Source organism: Arxiozyma heterogenica (genome assembly GCF_036370985.1).
Source record: "Arxiozyma heterogenica strain weizmannii chromosome Unknown scaffold_21, whole genome shotgun sequence".
Classification (NCBI taxonomy): Eukaryota; Fungi; Ascomycota; class Saccharomycetes; order Saccharomycetales; family Saccharomycetaceae; genus Arxiozyma; species Arxiozyma heterogenica.
Genome location: NW_027042674.1, coordinates 343,839 through 358,670, shown reverse-complemented (window position 1 = coordinate 358,670; position 14,832 = coordinate 343,839). Strand labels below are relative to the sequence as shown.

At 31.8% G+C, this 14,832-nt stretch overlaps 4 protein-coding genes across 4 annotated transcripts; 1 reads left to right on the top strand and 3 right to left on the bottom strand.

Annotated features, from left to right (window-relative positions):
- Nucleotides 1-366: 366 nt before the first annotated feature.
- Nucleotides 367-5,703, top strand: FKS3 (putative 1,3-beta-D-glucan synthase; the record flags this gene model as incomplete). Its single annotated transcript, XM_064859177.1, has 1 exon — nt 367-5,703. One exon carries the CDS (start codon nt 367-369, stop codon nt 5,701-5,703), a length of 5,337 nt encoding a protein of 1,778 aa, XP_064713986.1.
- Nucleotides 5,704-5,991: 288 nt separating this feature from the next.
- On the bottom strand, nt 5,992-9,270 carry PSE1 (importin PSE1; the record flags this gene model as incomplete). The annotated part of the gene is made up of 1 exon (XM_064859176.1): nt 5,992-9,270. One exon carries the CDS (start codon nt 9,268-9,270, stop codon nt 5,992-5,994), a length of 3,279 nt encoding a protein of 1,092 aa, XP_064713985.1.
- Nucleotides 9,271-10,035: 765 nt separating this feature from the next.
- Nucleotides 10,036-12,621, bottom strand: NIP1 (translation initiation factor eIF3 core subunit c; the record flags this gene model as incomplete). The annotated part of the gene is made up of 1 exon (XM_064859175.1): nt 10,036-12,621. One exon carries the CDS (start codon nt 12,619-12,621, stop codon nt 10,036-10,038), a length of 2,586 nt encoding a protein of 861 aa, XP_064713984.1.
- Nucleotides 12,622-13,314: 693 nt separating this feature from the next.
- On the bottom strand, nt 13,315-14,229 carry PWA37_002617 (RNA methyltransferase; the record flags this gene model as incomplete). The annotated part of the gene is made up of 1 exon (XM_064859174.1): nt 13,315-14,229. One exon carries the CDS (start codon nt 14,227-14,229, stop codon nt 13,315-13,317), a length of 915 nt encoding a protein of 304 aa, XP_064713983.1.
- Nucleotides 14,230-14,832: the final 603 nt, after the last annotated feature.

Genomic DNA, 14,832 nt, shown 5'->3' with positions numbered 1-14,832 from the left:
GAATTGTTAACGGTTGTATTTTTTTTTTATTTTGTTCTTTATACAGCTTACAAATTTGTAGGCTAGATATTTGCCATTAAATCCGACGGATTCCATATTGAAAATCTTTTTTACATTTTTCTTTTTTCTTTTTTTTTTTCTTTTTTAAAGAGAAGACCTAATTTAGGGTTGTATTTTGATATCATTAATAATTAGTGAGAAGAATATGGACATAAGGAACTCGGCGGCTAATTTATGTTCAATTCAAAAAAGGTTTGAAGTATATATATATGTATATATATGATATGTCTATGTTTACTAGATTTTTTTTAAAATAAACATAGTGTTTGTTTACAAGATTCAACAAATAAGACTTAAAACTACACAATGCTATACCCAGCTTGGTGTCAGAATGACGATGTTCCTGTTACAGAACAAGAGATTAAAGACATATTTGAACAACTAACTCTGAAGTTTGGCTTTCAACATAGTTCAAAGTTAAATATGATTCAACATTTACTATCCCAGTTGGATTCTAGAGCAAGCAGAGCAAATGCATATAATGCCTTAATCTCTCTTCATGCGTCGTATATCGGAGGCGATCAAGCAAATTTCAAAAAATGGTTTTTTGCTGCTCAATTGGATTTGGATGAAGAATTAGGATACAGAAATATGAATCTTAGAGGGAAAGGTTATAAAAGAAATATTAAGATATCTAAGAAAAATGGGATTCCGATTAAAGATCAAATAAAAGAATGGGAGATTAGGGAGCAGGAATTTATCAATTCACATCCACATTTTAACACTTGGGATAAAGAGACTAAAAATAACCCATTGAAAAATGCTGATTATAAATGGAAGTTAAAAATGAAAGAACTTACCCCAGCTGATATGATCAGACAACTAGCTCTTTATTTGCTATGTTGGGGAGAAGCAAATCAAATCAGGTTTACCTCAGAATGTCTTTGCTTTATATATAAATGTGCTTTGGATTTTGATGCTTATACTGAGCAAAATAACCAAAATATACAATTACCAGAATACAGTTATTTAAATAACGTTATAACACCATTATATGAATTTCTAAGGAATCAATTGAAAAAGCCAACCGCTGATAATCAGTGGATTGAAAGAAATAAAGACCATAAGCGAACTATAGGATATGATGATATTAATCAATTATTCTGGTATCCTGAGGGAATTGAAAGAATAGTGTTAAATACAGGTGAAAGATTAATAGATATCCCCTTGCCAGAAAGATATTTGAATTTTCAGAATATTGTTTGGAAGAAAGTTTTTTATAAAACATTTTTAGAGAGTAGAAGTTGGATTCATTGTATTACAAATTTCAATAGATTTTGGATTATTCATTTTGCACCATTTTGGTTTTTCACAACCTATAACACACCAACTATATATACAAAGGATTATGTTCAACTTTTAGATAATCCTCCGTTGGAACAAGTGAGGTATACAATTGTCGCCTTAGGTGGTTCTATTGCATGTTTAATTCAAATATTAGCAACTTTTTTTGAATGGTGGTGTGTCCCAAGATTATGGCCAGGCTCTCAGCCCCTTTCTTGGAGAATGTGTTGCCTAATCTTTTGTTTAATAATAAACATAACACCTACTATCTTCATTCTATCTCGTTATGGTTTTGTAACCTATTCATATTATGCATATGTTTTATCCATTATTCAGATTGTTATTGCTGTTCTAACAACTTTGATATTTTCTATTAGACCCTTAGGTGGTTTCTTTGGCTCATACTTAAACAAAGGCAGAAAAAAGAGAAGATATATATCTTCCCAAACATTTACAGCATCTTTTCCCCAATTACCTACAAGAAGTAGATGGTTTTCTTGCGGACTCTGGTTTTTTGTTTTTTTAGCAAAATATATTGAATCATATTTTTTTCTCACCCTATCAATAAAAGATCCTATTAGAGTTTTGTCGATCCTTGACTTATCAAGATGTAATGGAGATCTTATTTTGGGAACCTATCTATGCAAACTCCAAGGGAAAATCACATTGTTCTTGATTATTCTCTCTGACCTGGGGTTATTCTTCTTAGATACCTATTTATGGTATATTATTTGTAATTGTATTTTTTCAATTGTCATTTCATTATCATTAGGTACCTCAATCTTTACACCATGGAAAAACATCTATTCACGTTTACCAAAAAGATTAGAAGCTAAGATTTTGGTTACTACAGAAGTCCGAGTTAGATTAAAACCAAAATGGCTCATATCCCAAACATGGAACGCCATAATTGTATCAATGTATAGAGAGCATCTATTGGCTATTGAACATGTGCAAAAATTGATTTATATACAAGTTGATGCTTTATTAGCAGAGTCAAAGGGCTTAAAACCTCCTATATTTTTTATAGCTCAAGATGATTCTACATACAAGTCAGAAGAATACTTTCCACCTAATTCGCAAGCAGAAAGAAGAGTATCTTTTTTTGCACAATCCTTATCAACACCAATGGCTGAACCAATGCCAATCGAATGTATGCCATCATTTACAGTATTAATTCCCCATTATGAAGAAAAAATTGTGTTAGGATTAAGAGAGTTAATAAGGGATGAATCATCTAAAAGTAGAATACCAGTTTTAGAGTATATTAAAAACCTACATGAAGAAGAGTGGAAAAATTTTATAACTGACACCAAATTATTGGCAAAAAAAAAGGATAAAATAGAAAATATTCATAATATCTTGTTGATGAATCATGATTCTGATACCAGTTCAGGGGCAGTTCAATCATTTAAAAATGAAGATACCGCATCAGCAGAAAATAATAAAAATAGTAATGAAAAAAGTTTTACTACTCGATCTGCGAAACCTATGGATCACGCAAATGATATTCCATATAGTTTAATTGGATTTTCATCCTCTGAACCACTTTACACACTTCGAACAAGAATATGGGCTTCTCTTAGAGCTCAAACTTTGTATAGAACTGTTGCAGGTTTTATGAATTATAATGATGCTATTCAATTATTATATAGAATAGAAAACCCTTCAATGTTAGAACTTTACGATAATAATCAAATTGCGTTACAAGATGATCTTGAACAAATGAGCTATAGAAAGTTTAGGATGGTTGTTGCTATGCAACGGTATGCTAAATTTAGTGAGGAGGAGAAAGAATCTGTCGAATTATTGTTACAGTCTTTTCCCTGCATGTATATATCCTACCTTCTAGAAGAGGAAGGTGAAAAAACTGGAGATGTAATATACTATTCTTGTTTGACGAGTGGCCATGCAAATTTTGATAAAGATACGAAACGTCGCATGCCAATTTTTAAAATTAAACTATCTGGGAATCCCATTTTAGGAAATGGTAAATCTGACAATCAAAATCACTCGTTAATTTTTTATCGTGGTGAGTATATTCAAGTTATAGATGCTAATCAAGATAATTATATAGAAGAATGTCTTAAAATTCGTTCTATTTTAAGTGAATTTGAGGAATTATCTATAGCAAACGATATTCCTTATGTGCCTGGTGTTGAATATGATGAGTGTGAGGCCCCAGTCGCTATTATTGGGGCAAGAGAATATATTTTTTCTGAGAATATTGGAGTATTAGGGGATGTAGCTGCGGGAAAAGAACAAACATTTGGGACGTTATTTGCAAGGACTCTTGCTGAAATTGGTGGCAAGCTGCATTATGGACATCCTGATTTTTTAAATGCCATATTTATGGTTACAAGAGGAGGAATATCAAAAGCACAAAAGGGTTTACACTTGAATGAGGATATATATGCTGGTATCACAGCATTGTGTAGAGGAGGTCGTATTAAGCATAGTGATTACTATCAATGTGGAAAAGGTCGTGACTTAGGTTTTGATTCAATTCTTAGTTTCACCACAAAAATTGGTGCAGGTATGGGTGAACAGCTTCTTTCCAGAGAGTATTATTATCTAGGAACACAATTGCCTGTTGATAGATTTTTAACATTCTTTTATGCACACCCTGGATTTCATCTCAATAACTTATTCATATCTATGTCTCTTAATCTCTTCTTTATTTTGCTCCTTAATTTAGGATCTCTGAATTTGGAAACAATCAGCTGTAATAAAAAAAAGAATTCAAAAATAACAGATCTTCAAGAACCAATAGGATGTTATAATATTGACCCTGCACTACATTGGGTTTCAATTTTTGTATTGTCAATTTTTATTGTGTTTTTTATTGCATTTGCACCTTTGATTATTCAAGAATTACTGGAAAAAGGTATCTTGAGAGCCTTGAAGAGATTCCTTCATCACATCCTATCTATGGCTCCACTTTTTGAAGTGTTTGTGTGCCAAACTTACGCTAGTTCATTATTAAATGATTTAACCTTTGGTGGCGCCAGATATATATCTAGTGGACGTGGGTTTGCAATAACAAGAATTGATTTTACTGTTCTCTATTCAAGATATGCAACTGTGTCGATTTATTCAGGTTTTCATATATTTTTGATGCTTCTTTTTGCTACTGTTACAATGTGGCAACCAGCATTATTATGGTTTTGGATCACAGTTGTTTCTCTTTGTTTTGCCCCATTTATTTTTAATCCACATCAATATCTTTTGTCGGAATTTATTCTTGATTATAAAAATATTCTTCATTGGTTCTCCGATGGTAACCATTACTTTAAAAAACATTCATGGACATCATTTACCAAAGAACAAAGAACAAGATACATTGGATGTAAGAATAGAAACAGCGCCAATACATTGGAGCAAAATGTAATAAGTTATCATCGGCCTCAACTATGGAATTTGTTTTTTTCAGAACTTTTTGTACCAGTTGCAGTATTTCTTTTTAGCTTCACTGCATATACATTTGCTAATGCACAGACTGGTGTAAAATATACAACACCGACAAACTCTATATTCCGTCTGGTTCTAGTAACTTTTTTCCCTATTATAGTCAATATGGGTAGTCTCTTGGTATTATTTTGTATATCCTTTATTTGTGGACCAATTCTCATCTGTTGTCATTATAATACAGGTGCAACAGTTGCTTTCCTTGCACATGGTATATCTGTTTTTATATATTTATTGGATTTTGTCATAATGTGGTTTTTAGAAGGATGGCATTTCAAAAGAACGTTAATTCTAGTAATTACTACGATATTTTTGCATATATCTATGTTTAGAGTCCTCATTCAATTTTTTACAAAGGAATTTAAAAACAGTAAATCAAACCTTGCTTGGTGGTCAGGAAAGTGGTATAATACTGGGATGGGATGGTCAGTGGTATTTCAACCTGTAAGAGAGTATTTTATTAAAGTCATGGAAATGTCATATTTTGTTGCAGACTTCTTTTTGGTACATTTCTTATTATATCTTCAAACGCCAATACTTTTCTTTCCTTTTATCGATTTTTGGCATTCGATGATATTATTTTGGTTAAGACCCAAGAATATTAAAAAAGATAATAGAATTTTTACAATAAAACAACAAAAATATAGAGATGCTACAATCAGAAAATATTGTGTTGTCTATTTTGTTTTATTTATCTTGTTTTTAACCATTTTGATCATTCCTATATTTGTTGATCAGTTCTCTATGGATCCAAAAGAGATGATGAACGGTATACCTCTATGGAATATGCTTCAACCTAGTAAGCAAGATAATAATGATACTGGACCGGATGCACCATTACACATTTTGAGATCGACTCCTTCTTCCACAGCATTTCAAACCACTAAATAGAAATCGCTTTGCTAATATAAAAATTTTTATAAATACTAGGTTATACTTATTTTATTTTCAATATGTCTTTATATTTAAGATTTTCTGTGTAGCTCTTGATTGAGATATACAAATATTCTATTAAAAGTTGTTTTTTATAGAGGGATATATTATATAGTACAAAGAAAGAGATTTGTTTTATAGATATCCTTATGCAGACTACCACTTCTTAGTAGGTGTTTGTCGATTCAGTATGACTATATTATTTATGGATTTTAAACATGAGTACTTAACCCACATTTCAGAAGTTTAAGAGAACCACTTCTGGATAATAGGCATGTAATCTTGTGGATATCTTTGGAATATGGCTACAACATCATTTTGGGGTAATGGAGCCATTAGTTTTTTGACAGAATTAACTACATCCTCAGCATTTTTACCAGTAATTGACTTGTAATACAAAGCTTTGAGAACATAGTCCAATATATTTTGAACTTTTGTTGGATCACATACAACTGGGGAATTGGTATCTATTAGGTGGGCTAAGTATCTGTAATTAAATGCTGCTGCTTCATCGTCCATGATGGTTGGTAATGAAGTTAACCAACTAGATACAAAGGAATTTATATTAGGAATATTAGAGCTGTATGCGTATAAGATCTTTGCTATAGCAGCACTACTATTTTCTGTGGCAGTTTGATTATCTTCATTTTTTGCATTAGGAATACTAATCACTTGGATTAATGTGTCTAGGGAGGGAACACATATATCAGCGTATGATTGTGGAGCATACTGACTGCAAACACCTAACACATAACTAGCAGCTTGACGGATTTGTGGTTCTTGTGAAACTAAGCAAGAAACAACTTTGGTAATAAAAGTGTCCTTTAATGAGGAAGTGACCTCACCATAATTTTGTATTATATCACCAATTGCAACTAATGAGAATAGAATCAATATTACTTCGTTTTCTTGTAGAAATGTATTTATTAAGGGTAAGACATTTTGAACGTGTGGTAAGAATTTTTCACGTGATGTCCTCATGATGGCAGCAAACGATTTGTTAACTTCATCTAATAAATCCTCATTAGTATAACTGTCATCATCATCAACTTCCTCATTGTACTCATCAGCTTCATTGTGACGGTCTTTTATATTTTCATAAACATCGCTCAAGTTGTTGGATATACCCTTGATATAGCCACTTAGCAATTCATCAGCTAAAGGTATATTTCTCATAATACCCAAGCCATCTACAAGTGCAGTATGATAGCTTTGGACAATTTCTAGCATTGGTTCAGTGTTAATACCACTTATTAATTTTGCAGATGACAAATCCCAAAGTTGTTTAACTTCCTCATTATCGGTACCTGCAGCAGAAACTAACGAAGATAGAAGAACAGGGATTAAAGCAGCACCAGTAGCACGTACTCCATCATGTAAATAGAAATCAATGGAAGGAATAGCTATTTCAATTAAAATTTCTTTAACATAAGAGGCAAACAAATTTTTTAAAACGCTAGCATATAATTGAATTAGCTCCATTGCAGATACTTTCTCATCTAACAAAGCTGTGTGAATAGCAATATGTTTACCTTGGATTTGGACCACATCCCATTCAACGTACTTTTGAAAATTGACAGCTTCTTCTTCTTCGATTAAACTAACATCTTGGGTTGCTTTAGCAGTTTCCAATAATGGAGGCAAAACCATTGGTAATAATGGAACGAAGTCTTCACCTAAGATACGACAAATTCTACCCCAGCCATGTTCTAAATATGATTTGATTTGATCATCATCTGACATCACTGAGTTTTGTTGATTTAATAAAAGATTTATTAATTCTTCCGAATGTTCACTGAATTTCTCTTTTCCAACGGCTGCCGCAATTAGTGTAGCACATTCAATACATTTGCCCTTTAAAACACCGTTATTACCTTGATTTTCAGTTTTTAAGACGTTAATCAAAAGAGGCATCAAGGTATCATAGTATTTAATGAATTTAGTTTTAGCAGCTTCAGCAATGAAGGCAATCGTTGTTAAAGCTTGTTCTTGGACATATAACTTGTTACTTTGTAGTAAAGTCAATAAATTGGATAAAAGACTATCTAAGTATGGTTCTAAAATAGCTTGATTTGCCTGTTCTGAGAAATTTACCAAAGCAGCTGCTGCATGAGTCTGAACACGTTCACAAGAGTCTGGAGTTAACTTAGATATTAAAGCAGGGACAATTCTATCATGTGCAGTTCTTTGAATTAATGGAGCAAAGTCGGTAGATATTTGACCTAATACATTACAGCAACCATACTGAACTCTTGGATGTGGATCAGATATAAGAGGGGCTACCATATCAAGAATCTTAGGGATTTCACCGATTAATACATCTTGACAACCTTCGGCAGCGGATGATAAAGCCATCATAGCAGCAAATCTTGCTCTCCAATCAGAAGAAGCAATCATTTGTTGTAAATATGTAAAAAGAGTTGGAGCTAAGTATTGGCCGTTTAATCTTAGAGAAACACGATCTAACGCTTGTCTAGCGTGATCATATGTAACTTCATCTTCGTCATCTGTGTCATCAGATTCTTTCCATTCAAGAGCTTCGTCATCATCAAATGACACTTCGGTCATCATTAATAATGTACACATAACAATAGTATCGGCATAGTTTGGATTAGATTTGCACATATGTGGAGCATTTTCACTAAAAACAGTCAATAATTCCAACGCACTAGTTCTTGGCATATTCTCAAGATCTTTATTTTTGATCACAATTGCACAAAACTGGATAATTTGGTCAAACATATCTTTAAATAATCTTGGTGCTAATTCAACCAATTCAATCAATGACTCAAATACTGAAGCTAAAGCCTCATCTTTATTATCATCAAGAAATTTTGGTAGACTACTCAACAGACTTGGTAATAAAACACCAAATTTGGACCAAGTGGCCTTAGGTAATTGTTTAAAGTAACCAACAAAAGCTGTAACAGCGGAAATCTTAACTTCATCATTTGGATCTGTGAATCCACTTTCGAAAATTGGTAAAATTGTATTGATATCTATTGTGTTGACTAAGTGAGGAACAGACGTTAAAATTCTGAAACTGGATTCTTTGTAATTAGACATAGAACCATCTCTTTGTAAGCATTCCATAATAGCATGAATTAATTCGGGCCAATCATCCATATTTTCTTGAGCGCATTCTGCGATAGCATCAGCTAATTTGTGTCTAATGTCACGTGGTCTCTCAGAGAGAAACCCTGCTAGCAATGTTTCTCTGATAGCTGTTAAAGTTTGTTTGTCGATATTAGTAATATTTTTAGCGATTATAACTGTAGTTGATTCTGGAGGTGCTCTAAGGGCTAATTTTCTAAACAAAACAGCAGATAAAGCAGCAACTGTAATATCTGGGGAGAAGGAAGCTTGGATAGCCAAAAATATTAATAAAACTTGAATCTTTTCTGGTGTAATCCAATCATTATTCAAACTTCTTTCAGCGGCAGAACGGATAGCATTGTCCGAAGAGGCAAACCCTTGTAAGATCTGAAGTAACGTTTCAGTGACCTCAGTAGGTAATTCAATCATTATAGTTTTTTAGTTTGTCTATATTGTTATTAGTATCTTGTAATGGACAATGTGGGGTACTAACAACACTAAAGGCCAATAGGGTCTAAAAATATATGGACTATTTCTTATTCTTACATCATCTCATCTATATTTTGTTTCTATTGGTTTTCTTATTTTCATTCCAAATGTTTCTTTTTTTTTTCATTTCTGTTCTGGTCATTGCAAATGAAAAAAAAAAAATAAAAAATGGAAAAGGAAATTCATGTGCACGTGATAATCATGTGGTGTGTTAACGGAATCTTTGAGCGGGTTTGGGATACCTGCAAGTTTTTCCAATTCTGTCATCTTTAAGTGTTTTATTTTACATTTTGTTTCGATAAATGAAACGACAGCATACCATCCATTCCCAAGAGTTACATTGCTGAATGGTTTTACTGCGTTTAATACTTGATTTAATTAGTTTTAACATATATTAGTCAGTGATATAATATTACACTCCCTTCTCTCCCTGATAAATTATCGTTTGATACAATCATCAAAAGCTATATAATGAAACAAATGCATCTTCTTATTCAAATATTTATAAAATTAATCTACAGTTAAATTTTATGTACACTAATGATATATGTATGTAAGTATTCGTTCTTAGATATGTATACTGCTTTTTATTCGGATACAATAGTTTATAGAGAAATTTGACTTTGGAATATACGTTTAGAGTTTAAACAATATTTTAAATATCAATGATTATACTATCTAAGTTTAAAATTGGTTACTATCACTTTAGTGGCGTGGTGGGAATAGACGTTCTTTGGTGATCTTATATTCTTTGTTTAATTTAATGGCAACTTCTTCCAACTTAGTAATTTCATCAGTCTTGTCAAACACAATAAAGTCATTTGAATCATTCAATTTAATTGAAGTGATTTCCATGTTCTTTAGAACCTTTGGAATTTCCTCCAAAATAGTATCTTCAGGTAACTGGAATCGGTCACTTAACTGTTTAATAGAAATGTTGGAGTAAAATCTCTTGTATGTGAATAAATATGTTTTTAAAGATTCCAACTTAATTCTCTTTTGTAAGTTTTCTAAGATTTCTTCATGGTTTAGTAATTGGTTCCAAACTTTAATCTTCAATAAGTATTCATAACATTTAGCCCAATCACCAGATTGCATAGCTTTAGCACTAAAAATGATTAGATCACGAGAACTTTCTGCAGGTGGTTGATAATTCTGCTTGTCGAAATGTTCTAATATACGTCTTATAGATCTGGCAGTGTATGGAGTCTTCTTAATCTTAATACCAGAATAGAAAGCAGTGATTTGTGGAACTTCAATAATCAAAGAACATGTCATGAAAACAATATCAACTAAATCTAAATTGATATGTTTATGATATGGTAAGCATTGTTCAGTGGCGATTAAATTAATATTAGTGTTATTATTGCCGATAGTGGATTGATGATGCAATATTCTTTGTAAAGATTGTTGACCTAAAATTTCTCTTAAATGAGATGAAGATAATAACTCGTTTAATACTTCATGACATTCTTCAATTAACGAAGATTTGAATGCACAAAGACCCAGTTGGACAACAACACGGTTGAATAATATTTGTAAAGAAGTGGATGTTGATTGGGATCTAACTTTGTTGACATTTAAGGTGATTAACATTTGTTTAATCTCGGTGAAGTCGTAAGTTAAATTCAATGCATGGTAATAAATCTTGAATAGATTAGAACGGATTATATCATCTTCTACATCAGTAGCAAAGTTATTGACTTCGTTGGATTTCTTGCTAGCCTCAATATTAGAAGCGATGCATTCTATTAATGTATTAATTAAGTTGGTAACATAATCTTTGTCTTCACTAAAAGCAATAATAGATGAAGAAGAATAAGAAATATTTTTCCATACTAACTTTTCTAATTTAAAAGCAATTGGTTGAGATTTGTAGTAAATATGGTTCAATCTCTTAATGATAATTCTATTCAAAGCCAATGGATGTTTTTCTAGGTAGACTTTTTCTAAGTATAATTGGACTCTAATCAATAATGTGTATAATTTAGTTTCATCCTTTAATCTTAACAAATAATCACTGGAGTGTGGATCAGTGTTTAATAAAGACTTGTTAAATTCATCATCTAATCTTTCTACAAAAGCAAAAATAGAACCTAGAATTGGAACCACTCCATTTACTGGTTCAGGTTCAACTGGTAAATTGTCGTTGTATTTAGCAAATTCAGAAACATGGTATTTAGAAATGTTTTCTTCTAATAAAGACATGAAATTAGCCACAGTGACAAAAGTTTCGTTCCATTGGTCAATTGGTTGGTAAGACAATTGTTGAGAGGATTCTAATCTAATTGGAATCAAAGTCAAATATGTCATAATCTTTTGGTATGCGGAGATATTTTCGATATTTAAAAGACCATTTAAAACAGAGATTAAGTCAGAGGATTGAACATTCTTCTTACCGCGAGAATCGATAACAGCTTGCAAAGTTTCGAAGTAATTACCGGAGGATGTGTTCTCTAACAAGTCTTGGAAATTACCACTAGTGGTTGTTTGAGCGGAGATAAGATTAGTAGCACCAGAACCAGATAATAATGGGACTTGAGAAATGGTTGCTTCCATAGCACTTATAGCAACAGTACCATCTTCATTGATGAATTGTTGGTTTTCTTTAATAGATTTTTTCACTCTTTGTTTTAAAACGTTGTAAGCTTTAGCAACAGATTTGTTATCGAATTGTAAGTCATCTTCTTTGGAATCTAAATCTTTAATAAATTCGTTATATTTAATTAAAGTTTCAATAAATATTGGCGGAGTACCAAAGTTTTGTTGGATAGATCTAATTTGTAATCTTAATAAGAGATCGAAATTATCTAGCAACTGAGTAGAATTAGATTGATCTATACCAGCCTTGGATATATAATTTAAGATAGTTTTCATTTCATCTAATAATTTGTCCCGTGCTGACTTGACCACTTTCTTACCACTTTCGTCATTATCCATATCAGAATCCCATTGTCCGTCATTATCACTTGATAAATTAGACTCATCAGATGATTCAACCGACTTTAAGAATTTATTTTGTGGTGGACCTTTTCTATATTGGGATTTTTTGAACCAATCCGGACCATAAGGCTTAGAATCACTATCATCATCATAGTTTCTACCTCCTTCATCACTAGACTCAGATTCGTCACTGTCATTAAAGAAAGAATCATCAGAGTCTTCGCTAGAGGATAAATCCATAGAGGAGTCAGAGGAGATGGATCTTAAAGATTCTTCATCACTGGATGAAGAAAGACCACCGAAATCGTCATCGTCGTTATAAGTTGAGGCAGCAAAGAATCGGGACATAACTGGAATATGTTCTGGTCTCACTATTATGTGGCAATTGAGTATCTCTAGGTTCAAGAGAGATAGTTTCCGATCCTATAAAGAAACAAAAAGAACAAAAAAGTGGCTTGAAGTTAAATATATAATAAGCTAATTGTTTTTTTTTTGTAGCGTTGTTGTCCAACTAAAATTTAGTTCCCTGTCTTTCTTGTTCCTTTGTTATTTTTTTTTTTTGCCTGTGTTGGGCAGCTTTTGGAAAACTCTTTTGGAAAATTTTTCCAACGATAGTAGTTACCCGGAATTGATTGAAGGTCACGTGAGTTTGTGCTTTGGAGATCGTTTAATACGGATAGAATTTGTATATGTTTTTTTTTATAATATTTTTTTAAAAAGACCTATGCTAATTTTTAGGATTAGTAATGGAATATCTCAAAAAATTACTCTAGCCCTAATATCTTGAATTGTTAAACAACAGAACAGTAGAAATAAATAAAAAGCGTATTCAATTTGAGTACAAATATTGTGGGACACTAGATCTGAGTCTTAAGATTAGGACCAGAAGCTGGTTTAGTTGTTTGGTACAAGTTTTTTAATGAATTGGGTGTATGTCCTTTAACAGTAGTTAATATACAATTATAAGAACTATTGTATTTATATATAGCCTTAATTTAATGATAATAAGGATGGATAATATATATATATATATATAGTTATTTAACTGTTGATGGATAGACTTGTCAGGGCTACCATGCAAGCATCCTCTACAGTTAAATGACCAGTTGGAATGACTTTTGGTAAGGCCCATTGGCCATCCATAAATTGAGAAACACTGACAATTTCTTCATCCTTGATAAGAGAATCTTGTAATCTATTCCATTGACCAAAAATAATCAAAATATTGCCGTCCCTTAAATTAGCTAGAGTTGACAATTGTTCGTTCTCTTTTACTTTGTAATAGTCACCACATTCAACCCAGCAACTTTGTTCATAAGGAACAACCATCTCTGTGAAAATTTCATTAAATGAATGGGCGATACGCACACCATACCCATAGGAAGCATTGATACCAACATTCTCTGTACCATATGCATCATACGGAGATACAACTTTGTTTTCTTTGATATTTACGGTAACCCTTACATTGTTCGGTACCAGTTGACTCTTTAATTCTATCGGTTTTTCTTTACCAACACAAATATATTTAGTTTGTTTATTGACTTTTTTGCCATTCACTGGTCTTTTCATTGGGATAGACACACCTTCACGGAATACTTTGATATTTTCGTCATTTTGTCTCATATAAGGCAATACTGTCAATTTAGGTAATTTAGATGCATAGTGGAAATAGTTATGGAATTTTGATTTAAATACAATTTTTCTTAAATAGGATGGTGTGATGAAATATTGTAATAACGATGAAATTAACATGGAATCACTCAATTTATTGTCTTTTGGCGGATGGATCTTGTTAGATTTGGAAGGTCTTTTAGTTTCTAAGATCACACATTCTTGAACATTAAATAAAGTCAAAGTTTTGGCAATTTGGTACACTTTATTCGTTATCTGTTCCAAATTCTCACAAGACCAAATGCAATCTGTTGGAATACAAACTGAATAACGATGAGACATGACTATTAGGAATTGTTATACAGGGATGTGAAATGGAATTGGGGAGGGAAAAGGGCAAAAGTGAGAAATCTTTAATAAAAAAACAACATAAAAAGAAAAAAAAGATATGAAATGAAATGAATTGGTGAAATATCTATATAGATAGATAGATCAGGTTAGTTGATCAGTTCTAATGTCTACTAAAACAAGATACACATCTGTAAGTGAGTAAGCAAATGAGTAAAATGATTAGAGTCGATGCTCTCGACATAGAAACTTTGAAAAATTTACGGCTCTCATTTTTTTTTTGTTTTTTTCTTTGATTTTTTCTTTGATTCTTTCTTTGATAGTTGTGTTTAATTAAAATATAGGAAAGGATATACAAAGATATTGTTAATTGTAGGTATTAGGATCGTGAATGTAGCATACATTCTATGGTCCTTGACATTAATATACATGTATAACTAGTAAGAGAATATTTGTTTTGTTTCGATTAATTTTATTTGTATATATATATAATAGAATGTCTAATAATAATAATAATAACTATAATAATTTCTAAAGTATTATTATGTATGATAGAAAGATAATATGTATCGAAATTGCTAAAAGGGAACAGGTACG